At 34.4% G+C, this 18,334-nt stretch overlaps 7 protein-coding genes across 8 annotated transcripts; 5 read left to right on the forward strand and 2 right to left on the reverse strand.

Moving 5' to 3' along the window:
• Positions 1 to 358: 358 nt before the first annotated feature.
• Positions 359 to 1,842, forward strand: LOC131800978 (putative transferase CAF17 homolog, mitochondrial). The gene has a single exon (XM_059118888.1). The coding sequence runs from the start codon at positions 680 to 682 to the stop codon at positions 1,727 to 1,729; it is 1,050 nt and encodes a 349-aa protein (XP_058974871.1). The 5' UTR covers positions 359 to 679; the 3' UTR covers positions 1,730 to 1,842.
• Positions 1,843 to 1,967: 125 nt separating this feature from the next.
• LOC131800977 (protein O-mannosyl-transferase TMTC4-like) lies at positions 1,968 to 4,180 on the reverse strand. The gene is made up of 2 exons (XM_059118887.1): positions 2,832 to 4,180; positions 1,968 to 2,766 (listed from the first exon to the last, which is right to left on the reverse strand). The coding sequence occupies exons 1-2, from the start codon at positions 4,155 to 4,157 to the stop codon at positions 1,981 to 1,983; spliced, it is 2,112 nt and encodes a 703-aa protein (XP_058974870.1). The 5' UTR covers positions 4,158 to 4,180; the 3' UTR covers positions 1,968 to 1,980.
• A 394-nt stretch (positions 4,181 to 4,574) lies between these two features.
• LOC101888260 (trafficking protein particle complex subunit 6b) lies at positions 4,575 to 5,311 on the forward strand. The gene is made up of 3 exons (XM_005185810.4): positions 4,575 to 4,735; positions 4,800 to 5,063; positions 5,124 to 5,311. Exons 1-3 carry the CDS (start codon positions 4,667 to 4,669, stop codon positions 5,247 to 5,249), a joined length of 459 nt encoding a protein of 152 aa, XP_005185867.1. The 5' UTR covers positions 4,575 to 4,666; the 3' UTR covers positions 5,250 to 5,311.
• A 400-nt stretch (positions 5,312 to 5,711) lies between these two features.
• Positions 5,712 to 7,941, forward strand: LOC101889311 (protein RFT1 homolog). The gene is made up of 7 exons (XM_005185816.4): positions 5,712 to 5,935; positions 5,992 to 6,209; positions 6,271 to 6,766; positions 6,827 to 7,090; positions 7,154 to 7,536; positions 7,600 to 7,720; positions 7,783 to 7,941. Exons 1-7 carry the CDS (start codon positions 5,876 to 5,878, stop codon positions 7,915 to 7,917), a joined length of 1,677 nt encoding a protein of 558 aa, XP_005185873.2. The 5' UTR covers positions 5,712 to 5,875; the 3' UTR covers positions 7,918 to 7,941.
• A 1,397-nt stretch (positions 7,942 to 9,338) lies between these two features.
• On the forward strand, positions 9,339 to 10,208 carry LOC131800963 (uncharacterized). Its single transcript, XM_059118867.1, has 2 exons — positions 9,339 to 9,625; positions 9,695 to 10,208. Exons 1-2 carry the CDS (start codon positions 9,361 to 9,363, stop codon positions 10,081 to 10,083), a joined length of 654 nt encoding a protein of 217 aa, XP_058974850.1. The 5' UTR covers positions 9,339 to 9,360; the 3' UTR covers positions 10,084 to 10,208.
• Positions 10,209 to 10,360: 152 nt separating this feature from the next.
• On the reverse strand, positions 10,361 to 12,550 carry LOC101889647 (zinc finger and BTB domain-containing protein 24). Of its 2 annotated transcripts, none has more exons than XM_020037596.2 (4): positions 12,138 to 12,550; positions 11,775 to 12,072; positions 11,539 to 11,706; positions 10,361 to 11,478 (listed from the first exon to the last, which is right to left on the reverse strand). In XM_020037596.2, the coding sequence occupies exons 1-4, from the start codon at positions 12,405 to 12,407 to the stop codon at positions 10,505 to 10,507; spliced, it is 1,710 nt and encodes a 569-aa protein (XP_019893155.2). In that variant the 5' UTR covers positions 12,408 to 12,550; the 3' UTR covers positions 10,361 to 10,504. The 2 variants fall into 2 exon arrangements, with proteins under 2 accessions (XP_019893155.2, XP_011293497.2); XM_011295195.3 differs by having other exon boundaries at positions 10,362 to 11,481.
• A 1,769-nt stretch (positions 12,551 to 14,319) lies between these two features.
• Positions 14,320 to 16,604, forward strand: LOC101888601 (guanine deaminase). The gene is made up of 7 exons (XM_005185812.4): positions 14,320 to 14,556; positions 14,648 to 14,911; positions 15,103 to 15,257; positions 15,452 to 15,623; positions 15,690 to 15,791; positions 15,852 to 16,017; positions 16,075 to 16,604. Exons 1-7 carry the CDS (start codon positions 14,458 to 14,460, stop codon positions 16,494 to 16,496), a joined length of 1,380 nt encoding a protein of 459 aa, XP_005185869.2. The 5' UTR covers positions 14,320 to 14,457; the 3' UTR covers positions 16,497 to 16,604.
• The last annotated feature ends 1,730 nt before the right edge of the window (positions 16,605 to 18,334 follow it).

An 18,334-nucleotide genomic window follows, 5' to 3' on the forward strand; every position in this document is an offset into this window, starting at 1 on the left:
TTCTCCCCTTTAGAAAAGTGATCACAAATTATAGTTAAAAACCCCGAAATGTCAATATTTAAGGAGTTATGGCAATTTTACTTCCTGTATACTTCTACCATGTAAGAGAACGTAAATAATGTCTACCACAAATCACAAAAAATTAAAAGAAAATCGCGAAGTTGTCATTCTTATTATTTTATCATTCAGTAAGGAAACGTAAATAATGTCTCCCAAAAATCACCAAAGATTAAAGGAAAATCGCGAAGTTGTCATTCTTGAATCATATGGGCCGAACATATGTTTGTTTTTATTTAATTGCAAAATGATATAACACATTATTTTTGAAAATTTAATTTTATTGTCTATGCCCTATAAAGTGAAATAATATTATAGAATTGATTTAATTTTATTTATCTGAACACATTAAATACATTAACTGGACAATAATTTTAATCTTTTGGGGATTCGTGACAAAAAAAATATATAAAATATACTTAGTTCGTTTTGTTCTCAATCAAAACATTACGCTACAATTGATAACCACGACCCCCAAGAACTAAATCTTCCATAAATCTTTAAAGAATATAGTCTTATTTAATCAAATTACTTACAAAAAGGAAAACAGTGACATTTTATTAAAATAAATTTATAGATTTCATTGCATACCACATTCTTTAATGTCGGAAACTGTTAAAATATGAATGTACTACGTAACAATCGCCTAAAGCACTGGTGTTCTCGTTGGGTTGCATCAGTCAGAAGAACACATACTAACCACCCGGCAGCAACAAAGGAAAACAAATTCATAGTTGAAGACTTACAACAAAGGCAATTGGTGCGTGTTAAAGGCGAAGATGTTGTACCTTTCCTGCAAGGACTTACTACAAATGACATAAGGCAACTTGAATCCTCGCACACGGGTTCTCTGTATACCATGTTCCTAAACAAGGCCGGGAGAGTGCTATACGATGCTATTGTGTATAAAGCGCCCAGCGATAGTTCCACAATATTGATTGAATCTGACCAAGACGTTTGCAATGAATTAATGCGCCATTTAAAATTGTACCGGGTAAGAAGGAAAATACAAATTGATAACATAGCAGAAGAGTTAAAGGTGTGGTGTGTATTCCAAGTTGGCGAAGGTCCAGCATGTGTGCTGCCTCAGATGCCTGTAGATAATATGGACATAATAGGCGACCCAAGATTACCTGAATTGGGATATCGTTTATTAGCAACATCAGATCGTACTTCTGAAGAGATCTCAAAACTATTGAAGAATCTATCAAACACTAAAATTGAACTTTCAAATGTGGCCAGTAACTATAGACTTCACAGATATAGCCTTGGTGTGGCGGAAGGAGTGCAAGATATGCCGCCAGGAAAACAATTTCCATTGGAGGCCAATTGTGATATTTTAAATGGTGTTAGTTTCAACAAAGGCTGTTACATTGGCCAAGAGCTAACGGCAAGAGTTCATCATACGGGGGTAATACGTAAAAGGCATATGCCGTTAAATTTAAAGAATCCCCTAATGGAAAATTCTTCCTATGCAATGTGCAACGATGCTGGAGCAAAAGTGGGCAATGTACTTGGTAGCATAGAAACGAAAGCCCTGGCCTTAGTACGAATTGAAAAGGCATTAAAAACCAAAGAGTTGACCATAGACGGAAAACCTTGTTCTGTAGAAATCCCAAAATGGTGGCCACCTTTATTGTTGAACAATGTTGTGGCGAGGGAGGAGGCTTGATTGCAGACGGTTGCCATGTTTGTACACACAAACTCAAAAAATAAACAAAAAATTATATTGGGCTTTAAAAAATGTACAATATAAATAAATATTTTATTGGTAAAAAATCTTAAGCTATATCTTTTTATTAGAAAATTAATTAAAACATTCTTAACAAAAATTTATTGAATTTTAAGACCGTGTCGATTTAAACCTACTACATGGAATTATCTAAATGTAATTAAGTCAGATTCTCTCAATTGTTGTTAATCTCAACTTTTTGCTGTAGTTTTCTTTTTACTAGCCAATTTGTTAATCAGCTTGTTTATATTTTCTCTTGCAGTTATGGCTCTTTTCGGATCACAATCCAATGCTTTTTTATATGAATCAATTGCTTCGGATATTCTATTCCAACGATGGTATAAAACTGCTAAATTCGTATGGTATAAATAATTAAGCGGCTCTTTGATCACAACTTGTTTATATAGATTTTCTGCTTCTTCATAACGTCCAAGTTTTCCATAAATATTGGCACGTAAAAATGTAATGGAAGTATCATTGGGAATGTATTTCAAGGCATTGTCCGATACTCTTAAAGCCTGATCATATCTAGATTGCGAATCGAGCATTGTTAGGATATTTGTCCAGGCCTGGCGTAACGTTGGCTTAATAGCCACAGCCAATTGCCAGTGCCGTAAAGCCTCATTATTATTTTTTCGATCTAAATATAGATTACCCATGTTATAATAACAGTTGGCATAATTTTTGCGATATTTTAGGGCGTTTTGATAACTTTGCAGGGCTATATCAAATTTCTTTTTTGCCGCCTGAACAATTCCCAAATTCATCCAGGCTGTGGCAAAACTTGGTGTAACCTCCAATGCAGCTTTCAGATATTTTTCTGCATTTGCTAGATCGCCTTGATCTCGATATAAATTGCCTAAATTCATGAGAGCAGCGTCATAGTCTGGCGATAGTTCTACTGCTAAGTGATAGTGCCGGAAAGCTTTCGGATAATTTTGCATATCAGTTGCCAAGCGGGCAATATTGTAATGGACCTAGATTTTATTTACAAAACATTAACAAACAATTCCTATATATATTATAATCATTTTTATATTACCTTTGCATTATTAGGGCACACATCTAAGGCTGATGAAAACAGTTTTTCCTCTGTTGACCATTCCCCTGAACGCTGTCTACAGCGCATAACAAAAATCCATATAAAAATAGCGAATGCGAATTTCCAAAATTTACGATAACTTTCATTATTACAGAGGCAGATAAAACCATACGCCACTAAATAACAAAATCCAATTGAGGGGACATATAGTACCCTTTCGGCTATAACAAATCCTACTTTAATTATGCCCGAAGCCGGTAAGAAGGGTATAATCATAAGTCCCAAGGCCACAAATGGTGGGCAATTTCGTTGATAATTAATTACCACAATTGCTAGTAATGCATAAAAACATAGTACACTAAATAAACGATTGTCATTGATTTTCTCTATCAATTCAATGCAACCAAAGGACCAGTCAAAGCAAAGCTCCATTGGATTTATGAGTATTTTTATATTGTAAAAATATAAATAGTTTTGGGATAATAATCTTGTTTTCCAACTGCTGGCATGGGCCACCGGATTGTCGGCATTACGAAATTTGGGATTGGTGAAATCTGCTATCCATAGACGAAATGTGGCTATAACTAATGTACTTATACCCAAAAATATATTCCTCATGCAAATTACTCGTTTAAGTTGCTGTCTCAAAGGCAAAGTGTGTAAACTTTCCATTACAAATGCAATAAATATGCATGCCAATGGTATGGTTATGGCTGATTCCTTAAATAGCACTCCCACAAAAGTCAACATAGAAATAAGCACCAGAAAACACAAATAATTTTGGCGCCATGCTATACATATGTGTAAACAAATAAGATATACCAAGCAAAACATTAATTCTGCTCTTGAAACGATACCAGCAACAGCTTCTGTATGTATGGGATGGACAGCAAATAGAATTGCCGCAACAAAGGCAATTTCTTCGCTGGATTTCAAGCTTAAAGATGATTCTTTGAATTTTTTTATGAGCAGCAAAACTAAAATGCTGTTGATGGTGTGCAACCCTAAGTTGATTGCTTTCATATGTTTGGGTTGCATTTGCCACTTTATCCATTCCCAATGGAATAGCAAGGAAGTTAGAGGCCGATATGACTTGTGTGAATCTTCACTGGTAATTGAGGCACCCCAAAAATCACTAGTAAATATAGCGGTATAATTGGTTGGTACTTGGACAATGGCTTTGTTCTGTTTAATGGCGACAGTGTCGTCGAACACAAAGCTTCCATTGAGAGTTGATCCATAAGATAAATAGCACAAGATGACCAATGCCACAATCTTTACAAGCATGGAGTCAATAATTGTGGAGATTTTATAATGTGTAGACATTTTTCTGGTGGAAAATGAAGTAACGAATTAAAAAACTTTCTTAGAATGAAGGGAATTTAAACTTGCCTGTGATTTTTCCATTGAAAATAAAAAATGATCCGGCCCACTCCTCTGAAGAATTGTTTGTTTTTGTTTGGAAAAGCCGGCTTGAAAGAAACGCATTTAAATTAGGTCGAGCATTTGCTACCACCAGATGTTCTTGTTTTTCTTTTTATCGTAGGGATATGTAGTGGTAAGTCCGTAAAACTATTTTCCTTCCTTGTTAATTAATAAAACAAATAACTGGTCTCAGTCCTTACTTTGCATTTGCCTTTGAAATGCCACCTTTCAATCGTCACTCCAAAATTACGATCCCCTGTTATTCAATCCATGTTTGCACTTAAAGCCAAAGATCGAGAGTCGATCTATGAATACCTTTTTTCGAGTCTTTCATCGAAAATTTTACATCTCTATGGGATTATTATTTATAAATAAATAGTAATTTAAAGTTATTGTTGTTGATCAACACAATGTCCGAAGAAATAGTATTTGACTGCCTTCATGCCGAAATTGTAAATTATTGTCTGTATGGTAATAAGGTAAGAAATACTTCCCTTCACTGGAATTTCCTTGGTTATCTTTCGTTTGTTTTTTTTTTCTTAGGAAAACGATTTCTCCACCCTGGAATACATAGGATTCACAACAGGATATCGTCTCATTGAACGTATGACACGAGATGTTCCCCGTTTCAAAGATGAACTGGAAACGATCAAGTTTATTTGTACAGATTTCTGGACATCCATTTACAAGAAGCAAGTGGATAATTTACGAACCAATAACCAGGGAATGTATGTTGTCCAGGACAAAGCATTTCGGTTTTTGACACGCATTACACCGGGAGAAAAACAATTGGAGCATGCACCAAAGGTATTAATTTATTGTGTCAATGTTGATCCAAATGAATGTATGTAACTTTCTTTATTCCAGTTTGTTGCATTCACTTGTGGTTTAGTACGCGGAGCTTTGAGCAATCTGGGCATAAATAGCAGCGTTACAGCAGAAGTGCAATGTATACCAGCATGTAAATTTCACATAGAAGTTAGTAGGGCTTAATAGAAAATATATTTACCATTCCAAAAAAAATACAAAGTGAATAAAATCTATTTAGAAACATAGCTAATCAGTGGTTGGATGCTTTCATGCCATTACCCATAAAAATCGGAAACGTTCAAATGCAAACTACTAATAACAGCTGTTAGCTTTACTCTGCTTTGGACTCTCGTTCTAAATAATCTAAATAAGGAGTAAAATCAGAATAAAAAAACGGAAAAGAAAAGAGTTTTTCATAAAAATTTTTGATAATTATATTCAAGTTCAAAAATTAATGAAGAGGAATGCGAAAGTCAATATACTGGCACCAAGGGAAAGAAATGCCACCGGTTGTATCCATTGGAGAAGAAGACCAAATCCATGACATTGCATTACACTCATTCGTAAACAAGGCGATTATGTTTTCTATCTATTTTTATCGCGTATTGCCTATCATTGTTATTCGCACCATTTGGAACGTTTTTAATTTTGTCTGCAACTTTTGACGACAACAACAAAACTACTCTATTTGATAAGAACTTTTAACTCTGATGAATCAATACTAACATTTTATTAATTAACTGTAAGGCTGCTAGAAATGAGCCACATTTCTTGAAAGGATACACTTTTTATTAAGAAAATCACCAAACATGGCTCGCAATATATTAAAAAGCAGCCTGTTAAGTGCCATTCTAAACATGGCTTTTCAGGTATGTTTTTTGATGAGTGCTATCAGTCTTTAATAAATAAATTTTGTTTAAATTAGATTTTCTGCCGAATTCTAACATTTGCTGTTAACATTTTTATGATACGTACCATAGGCCGTGATGTCTTGGGTATAATCAATGTTCGCCTGCTATTGCTTGAAAGCACGGTAATATTTTTATCCAGAGAAGCAATAAACCGGGCGGCGTTAAGTGTTAGCTCCACCAAACAGTTGCAGAAGTGTTCTTGGGCCCAATTAATAAACCAGCAATGGCTTACGTACGTGTGTTATGACTACTCTTCTATGATGTAGCTCTGAATGTAATTTATCTATTTGTAGGCTCCCAATTTGTCTTTGCATTTCATTGGTATGTGTACAACTGTGGTTGCATGTAATGTTACCTGTTGAAGACATTGCATACCGGCAACAATATCACTTTGCCTGCTATGTCGTGGCATTGTCTTGTTTGTTGGAATTTTGTGCGGAAGCACCATGCTTTGTTAGTCAAGTATTTTGTTTTGTAAAACTGAAAGTCGTTATAAGTACACTACAAATTTTGGTACGCTCAAGTGTTTTCCTTTTTTTGGTTTTGGGTTTGAATGAATCAAAAGCCATTAAATATTTTGCATATGCACAATTGGCCAGTACCGCAACAATTTTTGCTGGATACTATGGCTTCTATTATTACTATATACGATGCTTGAAGAAATTTAAACAAGAACACAAAAGGAATGAAGAACTTACGAAATGGGATGCAAATATGTATGGAAGTATGGACGATTTTCCATTTCAGAGTGTGGTAGACTTTCTGCCCTGTGTAATGCTAAAGAAAAAGGTGAGTATATTTTAAAGAATTTGGGATTGTATATCATTTAATTAGCTTTTCGATTTTCAGGAAGAGATATTAAACAAAGAATTGGTAAAGTTTACAATGAGTTTTGCCAAGCAGACATTTGTTAAACAAATCCTCACTGAAGGCGAAAAATACGTCATGTCATTGACTCCTGGTCTTAGCTTTAGTGAACAGGCCACTTACGACATTGTCAACAATTTGGGTAGTTTAGCAGCCAGATTTATATTTCGACCAATTGAAGACAGCAGTTATTTTTATTTTACACAGACAATAGCAAGGGATGTCCAACTAAAGGACCAGGACAAGGTTAGTAAGGATGGGATTTTATGGGAAAGAATATTTCATCAATTTTTCTTTTCTATTTTGTAGAAGAAAATTTCTGAAGCTGCTCGACTGTTGGAAAACCTTTTGTTGGCCATAACATCTATTGGCTTATTGGCTACCATGTTTGGACAAAATTATTCACACTCCGTGTTGTATTTATATGGTGGACCCAATTTTGTTGCTGATAATTTGCCTGAAAAATTGTTACGTTGCCATTGTATAGCCATTTACTTCCTAGCCATAAATGGTATTACCGAGGGTTATATGTTTGCCACGAATACTAGCAAGCAAATTGACAAATATAATTATGTAATGGGTATCTTTTCCATCATATTTATTGTCATGTCTTTTGTGTTGACAAGAATTTTTGGTCCAGTTGGGTTTATAATTGCCAATTGTGTAAATATGTTATGCCGAATATGTAGCAGGTAATGTTGTAGTTTTGTACTTTTTATTTTTGTTAATTTTCATAATTTTAAATTCTCCTGCAGTTGTAAATATATTTGGCAACAATACCGGCCATTAGATTATAGACCCTTAAAAGGATTAATACCGGGGAAAGTATTTTCCATTGGTCTTATAATAACTTATATTGTTTGTTATTATACCAAGGTAATCAATATCTGGCATATTGTGTTCTCCCGATTTTAAAGATTCTGTTTATTTTTTTTCAGAATAATATATCATTTAAATTGCATTTGGGGACAGGTGTTATTAGTGCAATATTCGTTCTATTGTTGTGGATTTTTGAAAACCAAAATTTGGCCAAACAAGTTTGGTTGTACAAAAGAAAAGTAAAAACAAAATAAAAATTTACATTTTTTATAACGAAATTTAAGTATTTGATTTTTTGCATATTTGCATAAGTATAAGTCTTAAGACACCAAAGCAAAACAAACCAATTAATAGAGAGAGACAATTATCATTTAAATGCCAACCATATTTATAAGCAATTGGCCAAATGCCATCTGCAGCATGCACATGGCACGTTAATGGCCACGGCCAAGATCAGAGAATATTTGTGCGTTATAAGGAAAGAAAAAAAAAACAGAAACTACACATGTCTACAAAAGAGCCGTATGAAAAATAATAAAATGCACTAAACGATATTTTAGGATCCAGAAAAACAGTAAGGAAAAGTCAAAAGTTGGGCGGAGTCGACTATATGATACCCTACACCACTATGCATATTTAGTATTTATTTGAAGTAGATCATACCACCTATCAACATTTGGCTTTAGAGCGGTTATACTTTGATTTCAGAGGGAACTAAAATATGGGAAACATATCCAATTCTGAATCGATTTTCACTTAATTTGCGGAGACATTTTAATCCTTTAGACCAAATAACATTGCTATAGAGTGCATGATATCACTTCGAGAAGGATTGTATTAAAAAATATATATCAGAACCGAGTTCCACCAAATGGAAACGTACGTCCCGAAATTCACTTCTTTTGGGCCCATTATTTGCGCAATAAACTCGAAATCGAAGATATATATGGGAGTTTGAAGATATATATGGGAGCTATATTCAAATCTGAATCGATCTCGATACAATTTGGCAGAGGTATTTTTGGGCTGTATCTGACATCTGATACCAAACCTCATTTTGGGTGCATATTGCAAATGTGATGAAACATATATATGGGAGCTATAGTTTTATCTGAACCGATTTTCACCAAATTTGATGTACATGCTTCCAGACTGAATTCGGTCGGATGTGCCAACATTCAGGTCATTTGGACTGATATTGGACATTTGGTGCACAAGTAACCCGAAAGCGGTTGAAGATTTATGTGGGAGTTATATCCAAATCTGATCCTATTATCACCAATTTCCTTAGGGTTCGTTCTTGGGCCAAACAATCGGATCATCTCAATCGAATAATAAATGCGACCTACATTTTGTTCACAAGAATACATGGACAGACGGACTGACAGACGACTCAGAAAGTGATTCTACGAAGATCGTCAAAAGTAACTATGGGTCTACCTCGCTTCTTCATGTTACAAACAAATGCACAAAGACGTAATACCCTTTGCCACTATGTGGTATAACAACGTCTGTGCAGTTTCGATCTCGCACCTCAATATATCAAGATTTTTAGCTGTTCAGTTCTTTGAAATCCGGAGCTATTTCATCTGTTCTAAGTAGGTATCAACCATTTTATTTATATTACAAATTTTGTAAATCAGTGTACCAATCACGTATGCTTTCCCCGAAAAGTTCAATTAAATTGATATTTCTTTATGAATGCCATGGCATCAGCCAACGAGGAAAGCTGTCTCAGGGAAGTGTATTATTTAACTAAAAATGAAACCAAAAATTGGCGTTCTCTATTGAAATATGGTGAAAATCTGGATACGGAAATACGTAGAAAATTACTATGGATATGGCCAAACGAGAAATGTTTATGGCAGCTGGGCAAAATATTACGGCAATTTGGCATTGGCTGTTTGTTAAGCATAGGTTGTGGCAATGGATTATTTGAATGGATACTACGAGAAAGTCTAAGTAAGTAGATGCAAAAACAGTTATTCTTTTTCATTTGTTCATTTCCTCAATATATGCTTTTCTTTAAAGATGTTGAAACCTATGGCGTAGAGGTAGATCGACAATGGTGGTGCAGCAATTATGCCATAAAATCATTTATAGAATTAAATTACATAGATAGCATGGATGTGACGAAAGATGATTATCTTAGAGCCTGCTGTCTACGAGATAGTTGGAATTTTGCCCTGTTATTTTGTTATTTTAATAATCGTCCAGCATTTTTACAATATCTTAATCTATACAAAGGGAAATGGATATGCATAATTGGTCCGTTGGAAAAAAGAAATGTTTATACGGATCCTTTGCCATTGGAACCAAATTTTCCACAAGACAACGACAAGCTAAAATGGAAACTTAAAGCTTCGTTAAAAATGGGTGAAAATGACATTATGGCCTTATATGAAAAACAAATGGATTAATGTGTTTTGTTTTTATAAATTAAATTTACTTAAGTTAATAAAAAATACTTAGCTTCATAAATAGTATGTGAAGGAATCCATGGCACAATTACAGAAAGTAAAACAAAGCTACCCCCTAAATACATTTTTTTAAGGGCACCATCTGTTAAAACATATACACATTTTGTGTATGTGTTGCATATTTAAATGTCTATTTGACAGTATAAGACTCCAGCACAGAGTTGCAATTCCAATTTTTTTGAAGTTGAGCAATCTTTGTTTTTGAGCCAAGGTTGCTTTTAGTAAGTTTGGAGAAATAAATTCTGACACAGAAGATTATCTGACATTTACACATAACATAAAATCTCACTTCATTGCTCGATAAATGTTTCTGTATTTGAATTCAGATTTATTTATATATATTTCTTAAATATATGCTTCTTTACATTGAAGACGTTTCATAGATGTGCTTAAAACTCTTACGCCAATGCACGGCAGCAGCATTTCCATTTGTGTTTCCATTAAAACATTCTTCTTGATCCCTAGGTCTTATCACTTCAGGCTGTTCTTCCAACTGAGAATTATAATTATTATTATTGTTATTTTCCTGTTCATTGTCTTCGTCATCGTCGCCAGTTATACCCAAAATTTTACGATACAAATCGACATTGTAATGATGATTATATTTCTTATGTTTATATTCGTAATCCAATGCCGAGTTAGATACCTTGGGTTTTTTCATTGCCTCGGCATCATTTAATTGAAATATAATTTTCTTACTAACATTACCCACAGATCGTATAACCGAGGGTGTATGAAGAACAATGGGCTGGTGAATGTTCTCCGATTCTTTAGTGGACATTGTCGACTCTTTAGATTTCAAATCAGGGTCTTGTGTTTTACATTGCACATCGCCTACATCTGGCAGTTTTTGTTGAGTTTGAAATCTAGATTCCCATTTTTCATTTTTATTATTTTCACGTGTTGTATCGTTTTGGCAAATTTCAAAAGACCTTTCACTTGTCTGTTGAATATCATCAGTCTGTTTGGTTGCGGGTAGGGCAGTAATAACATGAATTTGATTCAATGTTTGTCGGTCATCCAGGGAATATGTAGATGGCCTTTGTAATAATTTATTTTCAATAATGACAACATTATTTGATGATTCCACATTTTTAGATGTATTATCACCAATATCATTAGGTTCAACAACAACATGCTGTTGCACATCATCTTCTCTTTCAGTCTTATTTGTAATGGTTTCAGTTAGCTGATTGTTTATGTTTGCAGTAGGCTTTAATATCTGGACAATATTCCCATAACTTTCATCGGGATGTATGGTTTTTATATGTCTTGCCATATTATCCTTACGCAAAATATTTAAATCACACAATGTACAATAATAGCGTACAGCATCTTCTATAAATTTATGAAAATTACTGTATCGAAAATACCAACGAAATGTCAATGACCTACCTTCATGTATTTTACGATGTCTAGACAAAGCACCGAGTTCTGAGAACATTTTCTCACACCCCCAACATTTGTAGTTTGGTGTTGTTTGATAATGGCGTTTTAGATGTAAATTTAAAATGGAATTACGTTGAAAATGTTTACCGCACAAATTACATTCGAATCTTTTTTCTAAAGAAAAGATATTGAACAGATTAACTGTGTCCCCCTTTTTATTTCACATGTAGTTGGATACTTACTTTCATGAGATAGTTCATGCAGCTGTAGTGTGGATTTTGAAGAATATTTTTTATTGCATTTGCCACAGGCATAGGGCAAATTGTGCATATGATCACGGGCTATATGCTCTTCCAATGAAGTCTTTTTTAAGAACTTTTTATCACATTGTGGGCAAGGTTTTGGCTCAGCTTTATGCAGACCTTCATGTTTCTTTAAAGCCAATGGATTTGAAAATATTTTATCACATTTGGAACATTTGTTAACAGGAGATGCATGTGATTCTCTGTGATATTTCAATTGTGATTGTCGGGAAAAGGTCTAAAAATATACAAATAAACCTTTGGAGTCCTTGGTTATTAATTGCTTTTTTCAAAATTATATACCTTTGGACAAGAATCACATCGAAACAGTTTTTCATGTAATTGATTACATTCTAAATGGTAATATTTTTGGGTACGGCTCCTAAATCGTTTATGGCAGGCCGTACAGTAATAGCTGTGGACGCCATCTACTGTTTCCTCAACAATATGAGTTTGTTTCGAGACTTTGCTTGATGATTTGTTCTTCTTCTCCGTTGAACACAATCGGCGGCATTTCTTCCCCCTGTTGCCAGTACATTCACATTCGCACTGAGCACATTCCCCTTCATTCATTTTGTTGGAATTTTAATATATTTATTATCAAAGATTTTTATGAAAAACATTTTAAAATGCAAAAAATAAATATTTATTTTCGCTGTTTTCGCAATCAAGTTGACACATCTTTGCAGGTTTTTCTGATTGGTCGCTTTATTTAGAACGAGAATCCAAAGCAAACAAAAGCTAACAGCTGTTGTTAGTGTTCTATAATTCATAGTTCTGAAAATATTAGGGCCAACCAAGTTGAAGGAGAAACATTTGGCTCTCTCATGGTAGAAGAATATAGGTAGACGCGTCGACACAGCTGTTGGGACAATGAACTATCAAACCAATTTTGGAATTGAAAATGTTGAATGAAAAATTATATAAATTTGCAAAAATTGTTGAAAAACACGGATTATAATAACCTCCGAATGATGTCGTATAAGAAAATATATAAAAATCTACTTATATTTGATAAAACTTTTAAATTTTTTTGGCATATAAATGCTCCCAAGCGTTGATGCATCTACCTGTATTCTTATGCCATGGGCTCTCTGAAAGCCAAAGCGAAATGGATCCGAGTCCAAATTAAAAAGGTGGTTACTTCATTTGTTTATGTGTGCATATTCTTTTCAATAATAAAAAAATTGTTCAGAAAATATTCAAATTCGGGTGTATTTTATTATTATTGCAATATATGCATCGACAAAGTCTACAGTTTTTGTCGCGAAATAAACCATAAGAGATATATAGAACATGATTTTAAAAAGAAATGTTGATCTTTCATTCAATTTTCGCGGTTTTCAATTATTTGTTCAAAATTAATGCAACAAGTGGTTTGATTTTTTATTGTTTTGATACTAATTCTGACATTACAAGCCAAACAGGTAGACCTCTATACTTGCTATTTTTTCAAAATTAGCCTACCTTCTCTTCATTGTATCATGGCAGATATATATTCTTCAAAACAAAAAATAGCAAAATAGCATAACAAAAATGTAGGTATGTGTGAAATTTGAAGAGAGCGTTTTGTTTTTTAAAATCTGGAACGCTATGTGGGCCAGGTACTAGAAGAAATGGTCCGATCTCTACTACCTTTGTAAGAGATATTGTGTTGTATAAAATATTCAGATGTATGGAATCGGATGTTTACTTTTATAAACTTCATGGATATTCAAAAATTTGACCCTTTTTGGGGGAGGTACCAGAAAGAGTGGACCGATATATCCCATCTTCAAAGCAGATATTATAAATAATGGGATGTGCGAAATATGAAGAGATCCGAATGCTTTTTTCGGATTTTATGCTTATTTTGGTTATTAAAAACTTCTATCCTTTGTGGGGGATGTACCAGAAGAAATGCTCCAATCTCTACCATCTTTATAACAGATCTTCTGTTCATGGAAATGTTGAGACATGTCCAGTCATTTCGCGTTTTATGAGCTTCATGGATATTCAAAATTTTGAGCCATTGTGGGGGAGAAACCAAAATGAGTAGACCGATATATTCCAGACCTCACACCAGACCTTGAGTTAGTAAAAATATTGTGATGCATGTAATTTGAAGATAATCGGACATTTACATCCCATTTTATAAGAGTTATAATTATTGATGGAGTTAACCTATATTGTCCATTTTCGCACCTGATCTAGCACTTATGAAAATTGTGAAATTGAAATCACAATTTTTACAGGCATAATTCGAAACGCGTAAACATTTACAAACTATTAGTGTTTCAAATCACAAAATCACAGCATCCACTTTTGACGGAATTGGGATAACTATCAGTAAACAGATTTTTTATTGCGTCAACTTTTATTATCTCTTTTATTTTTTTTTTCAAATTTAAGTCATTTTTGTACATAATGCGTTATCGAACATACCTAATGTTTTCATACCAACTGTTACATCTCTGTTGTTTAAGCTCATTGATTCAATTGAAGCTTTTGATAAGAACATGATATGATTTGAACTCTGCTGTTCGATCGTGTAAACAAGCTACACGTTCAGAATTAATTAATTCAGAAATATTTCAATAAGAACACCATCTAACGACCACCAGAACAAGACAACGTCGTCAACATGACAGCCAAAGTATTCTTGGGACAAGTGATCTATACAAAATCTCTAAATGAATTTGTTATCTACACAAATGGCTTTGTAGCCGTTCAAAATGGAAAGGTAATAATCATTCAATGCGAGCGATATCGTATCGTAAGATCAATAATCAAAAACTATAAATATTTATGATTGTGTGTGTGTGTTATTATAGATTGTTGGCGAAGGCGATGATTATGTTGCATGGAAAAATGGTGCTGGTAAAGATTTTCCTCAAGATGCTGAAATCACACAAATGACCAAGGAACAATTTCTTATGCCCGGTCTTGTGGACTGTCACATTCATGCTCCACAAGTTGCACAAATCGGTTTAGGCTTAGATATGCCATTGCTTGAATGGTTAAACACCTATACATTCCCATTGGAAGCTAAATTTACCGATCAGGAATTTGCCAGTAAAGTTTACACAAAAGTTGTGGTGAGTATTTCATTTTTAGATGGGATCCACATTAAGGGGATTATGGTTTCCATGTGAAAATTAAAAAAATATGTTTGGATTATGAGTAGGATGGGGCATGTAATGGCACTTTTGGTCACATCCTGCGATATTGTACATTTAGTAAAAAAGTACCTCATTTATTACAATACCAATCTGACTTATCCTTTCAGGAAGCTACCATTAAAAGCGGCACTACATTGGCATCATATTTTGGCACCAATAACAAGGATAGCACTTTAATACTAGCCAAAGAAGCCTTGAGACAAGGTCAACGTGCTTTGGTCGGTAAAGTTTGTTCCAATTGCAATAGTCCCGACTTTTATGTGTGAGTATTGGAAAATTAGAGATTTCACGTCAGTCCCACTCAGATTGACAAGTTTAGCGCAAATATACTCTGATACCCTCCTTTTAAATTGTATTCATGCAAAATAACAAAAACGTCAAAACTTGTCAGCTGAATCGGGACTGGGCTTTGTTTCAAGTTACCAATTAAATTGCAATTGAATTATATTTTCACAGAGAGAAAACCGAGGAATCATTAAGCGCTACAAAAGAATTTGTAGATGAGATGTCGAAACTTTCCACAGAATTGGTTAAACCAATTATTACACCACGATTTGCTCTGAGTTGTACCAAGGAATTGTTGAGTGGTTTGGGTGCCATTGCCAAGGAACATAATCTGCATGTACAGGTGAAAATAATAATAATCGACTTAATTTAATAAATTTACCTTACATTACAAAATATATCTTTATAGAGTCACATAAGCGAGAGTGTGGCAGAGATTGATTTTGTTAAGCAGTTATTCTCGACATCTTATGCCAAGGCCTACGACAATGCGGGACTTTTGACAAATAAGGTAAAGTAAAATTTGAAATTACAACAAGTCATATATTGTAAATTGTTTTATTAATTTTAGACTGTTATGGCCCATGCCGTCCATCTGGAAGATGCAGAGATTGCCTTGTTCAAAGAACGCGGCACTTCTGTGGCCCATTGTCCGGCCTCAAATACAATGCTCAGCTCTGGATTTTGTGATGTTTTACGCTTGGTAGAAAATGGTGTAAAAGTTGGTTTGGGAACAGGTAAGTTTGTGCGTTTTTTTACAGGCACATTATTGGATATTTGTGTTATTTTTTCAGATGTCTCTGGTGGTAACTCCATTTCAATCCAAGACGCCATCTTACGAGCCCTTGATGTTTCCCATCACATTGAGTTTGTTAAAAAACAACATATTTTCGGTACTGGAAAATTACAAAATGCTGAGAAGGCTGACTATAAACCACTTGATTACAAACAAGCCATCTATTTGGCAACATTGGGTGGTGCCGAGGCCTTGGCTCTGGATAATGTATGTGGCAATTTTGTGGTGGGCAAAGAATTTGATGCATTGCTAATCGATACCGGGGTGTATCCTTTGCACAATTTCGGTTTCTACAACATGGAAGATTATGACAAAAAATCAGCCGAAGTAAAACTATTAGAAATGGTACAGAAATTCATTTATACTGGCGATGATCGTAATATCTCCAAGGTGTATGTTGCCGGAAAGCAAGTTAAATAGATTTTAGGAAAAAATATTTATTTATATTTTTTTTTAAACATTCCATAATTAAAACAAAAGAGCAAATAAAGAGATTAAATAAAATACTTTTGAAAATTAAAAAAGGTAGCCTTCATAGTTTTCGTCTAAGACTTGTAGTGGAACAAAGACATAAGTAATATCCGCAAAGATAAATGCATACGGACGATCAAGATTCTTCAATCCCCCTGTTACGTTTGTTATATAATCGGCGAATGCCACAGAAAACGGAAATAAGTCCCATGCCCATATATTAACAACATCTTAAGCTGTGTGCGTTTGGAACTACCAAACAAATTCTTATCACAAAGCGAATAACAGGTAAATGATAGATTCTATTTTTTACTTGTTCCAAAACTCTCTAAACCATGACCATCTTCATCATGTTCAGGTGCTAAATGAAGGCACCAAAATCGAAAAGATTTCGATGGGAATTAAATTAAAAATGTAAATTTCATATTGATTCAATTTCGGTGGAAACGACTAAATATCTAATGTTAGAGTTCAACCCCAAGGTGGAGTGATATCTCCGGAACAGATCTAAGTGGTATTCATGCAGCCACAGATGCCACCATCAACTATCACAGTATGAATGACATTCTCGGAGTCCATCCCCCATCTAGGGTAATTTAGACGCAATTACGTTCGGGATGGTGCAGTCGTCTCATTTCGTATTGGGCACGAATTGACAAAAACACTGCAACTCCTAAATTGCCCTAACAAACTTAAACCACTCACTCTAGAAGATCTTTGATTACAGACCGCGAAAGTAGCCGAAATGTTGAACCTGAATTTAGAACCGGATTAGCTTACTAGCAGAAAAATTCATTCACATCAGATCTCTTGTTGAGAGAAATATGAAGATATACTAGGTTTGAACGGAATCGCTGACTTCTTTCGCAAGTAATGAGAGATTTAAGTATTTAAAATTTTGATAGTTTGGGGGAGGTACCACAAAAGGGTAGGTCGATATGTATCATCTTCACACTATATCTTGTGCTAGTAGAAATATTAAGATGTCTGAAGTTTGCAAAGAATCGGATGCTTATTTCGTATTTTATGAGAGATATAATTTTTCAAAATTTTGACCCGTTGTGGGGGAGGTACCAGAAGATGTGGTCCGATCTCTACTATCTTTATAACAGATATTGTGTTGTTGGAAATATGGAAATAAACCAAGTCTGAATGGAATCGGGTGTTAATTTCGCGTTTTATGAGTGTTTTATGGATATTCAAAATTTTGATCGTCTGTGGGGAAGGTACCAGAAGGAGTAGACCGATATATCCCATCTTCACAGCAGGTCTTGTGTTACTGGAAATAATCGTATGTGTGAAATATGAAGAGAACCGTATGCTTATTTCGGATTTCGGATGCTAGTAGAAATATTAAGATGTCTGAAGTTTGCAAAGAATCGGATGCTTATTTTGCATTTTATGAGAGATATAATTTTTCAAAATTTGGACCCGTTGTTGGGGAGGTACCAGAAGTTGTGGTAAGATCTCTACCACCTTTATAACAGATCTTGTGTTGTTGGAAATATGGAAATAAACCAAGTCTGAATGGAATCGGGTGTTAATTTCGCGTTTTATGAGTTTCATGGATATTCAAAAATTTGATCGTCTGTGGGGAAGGTACCAGAAGGAGTAGACCGATATATCCCATCTTCACAGCAGGTCTTGTGTTAATGGAAATAATCGTATGTGTGAAATATGAAGAGAACCGTATGCTTATTTCGGATTTTATAATCTCTACCATATTTATAACAGATCTTGTGTTGTTGGAAATATTGAGATAAACCAAGTCTGAATGGAATCGGATG

Source organism: Musca domestica, unplaced genomic scaffold, assembly GCF_030504385.1.
Source record: "Musca domestica strain aabys unplaced genomic scaffold, Musca_domestica.polishedcontigs.V.1.1 135, whole genome shotgun sequence".
NCBI classification, from domain to species: Eukaryota; Metazoa; Arthropoda; class Insecta; order Diptera; family Muscidae; genus Musca; species Musca domestica.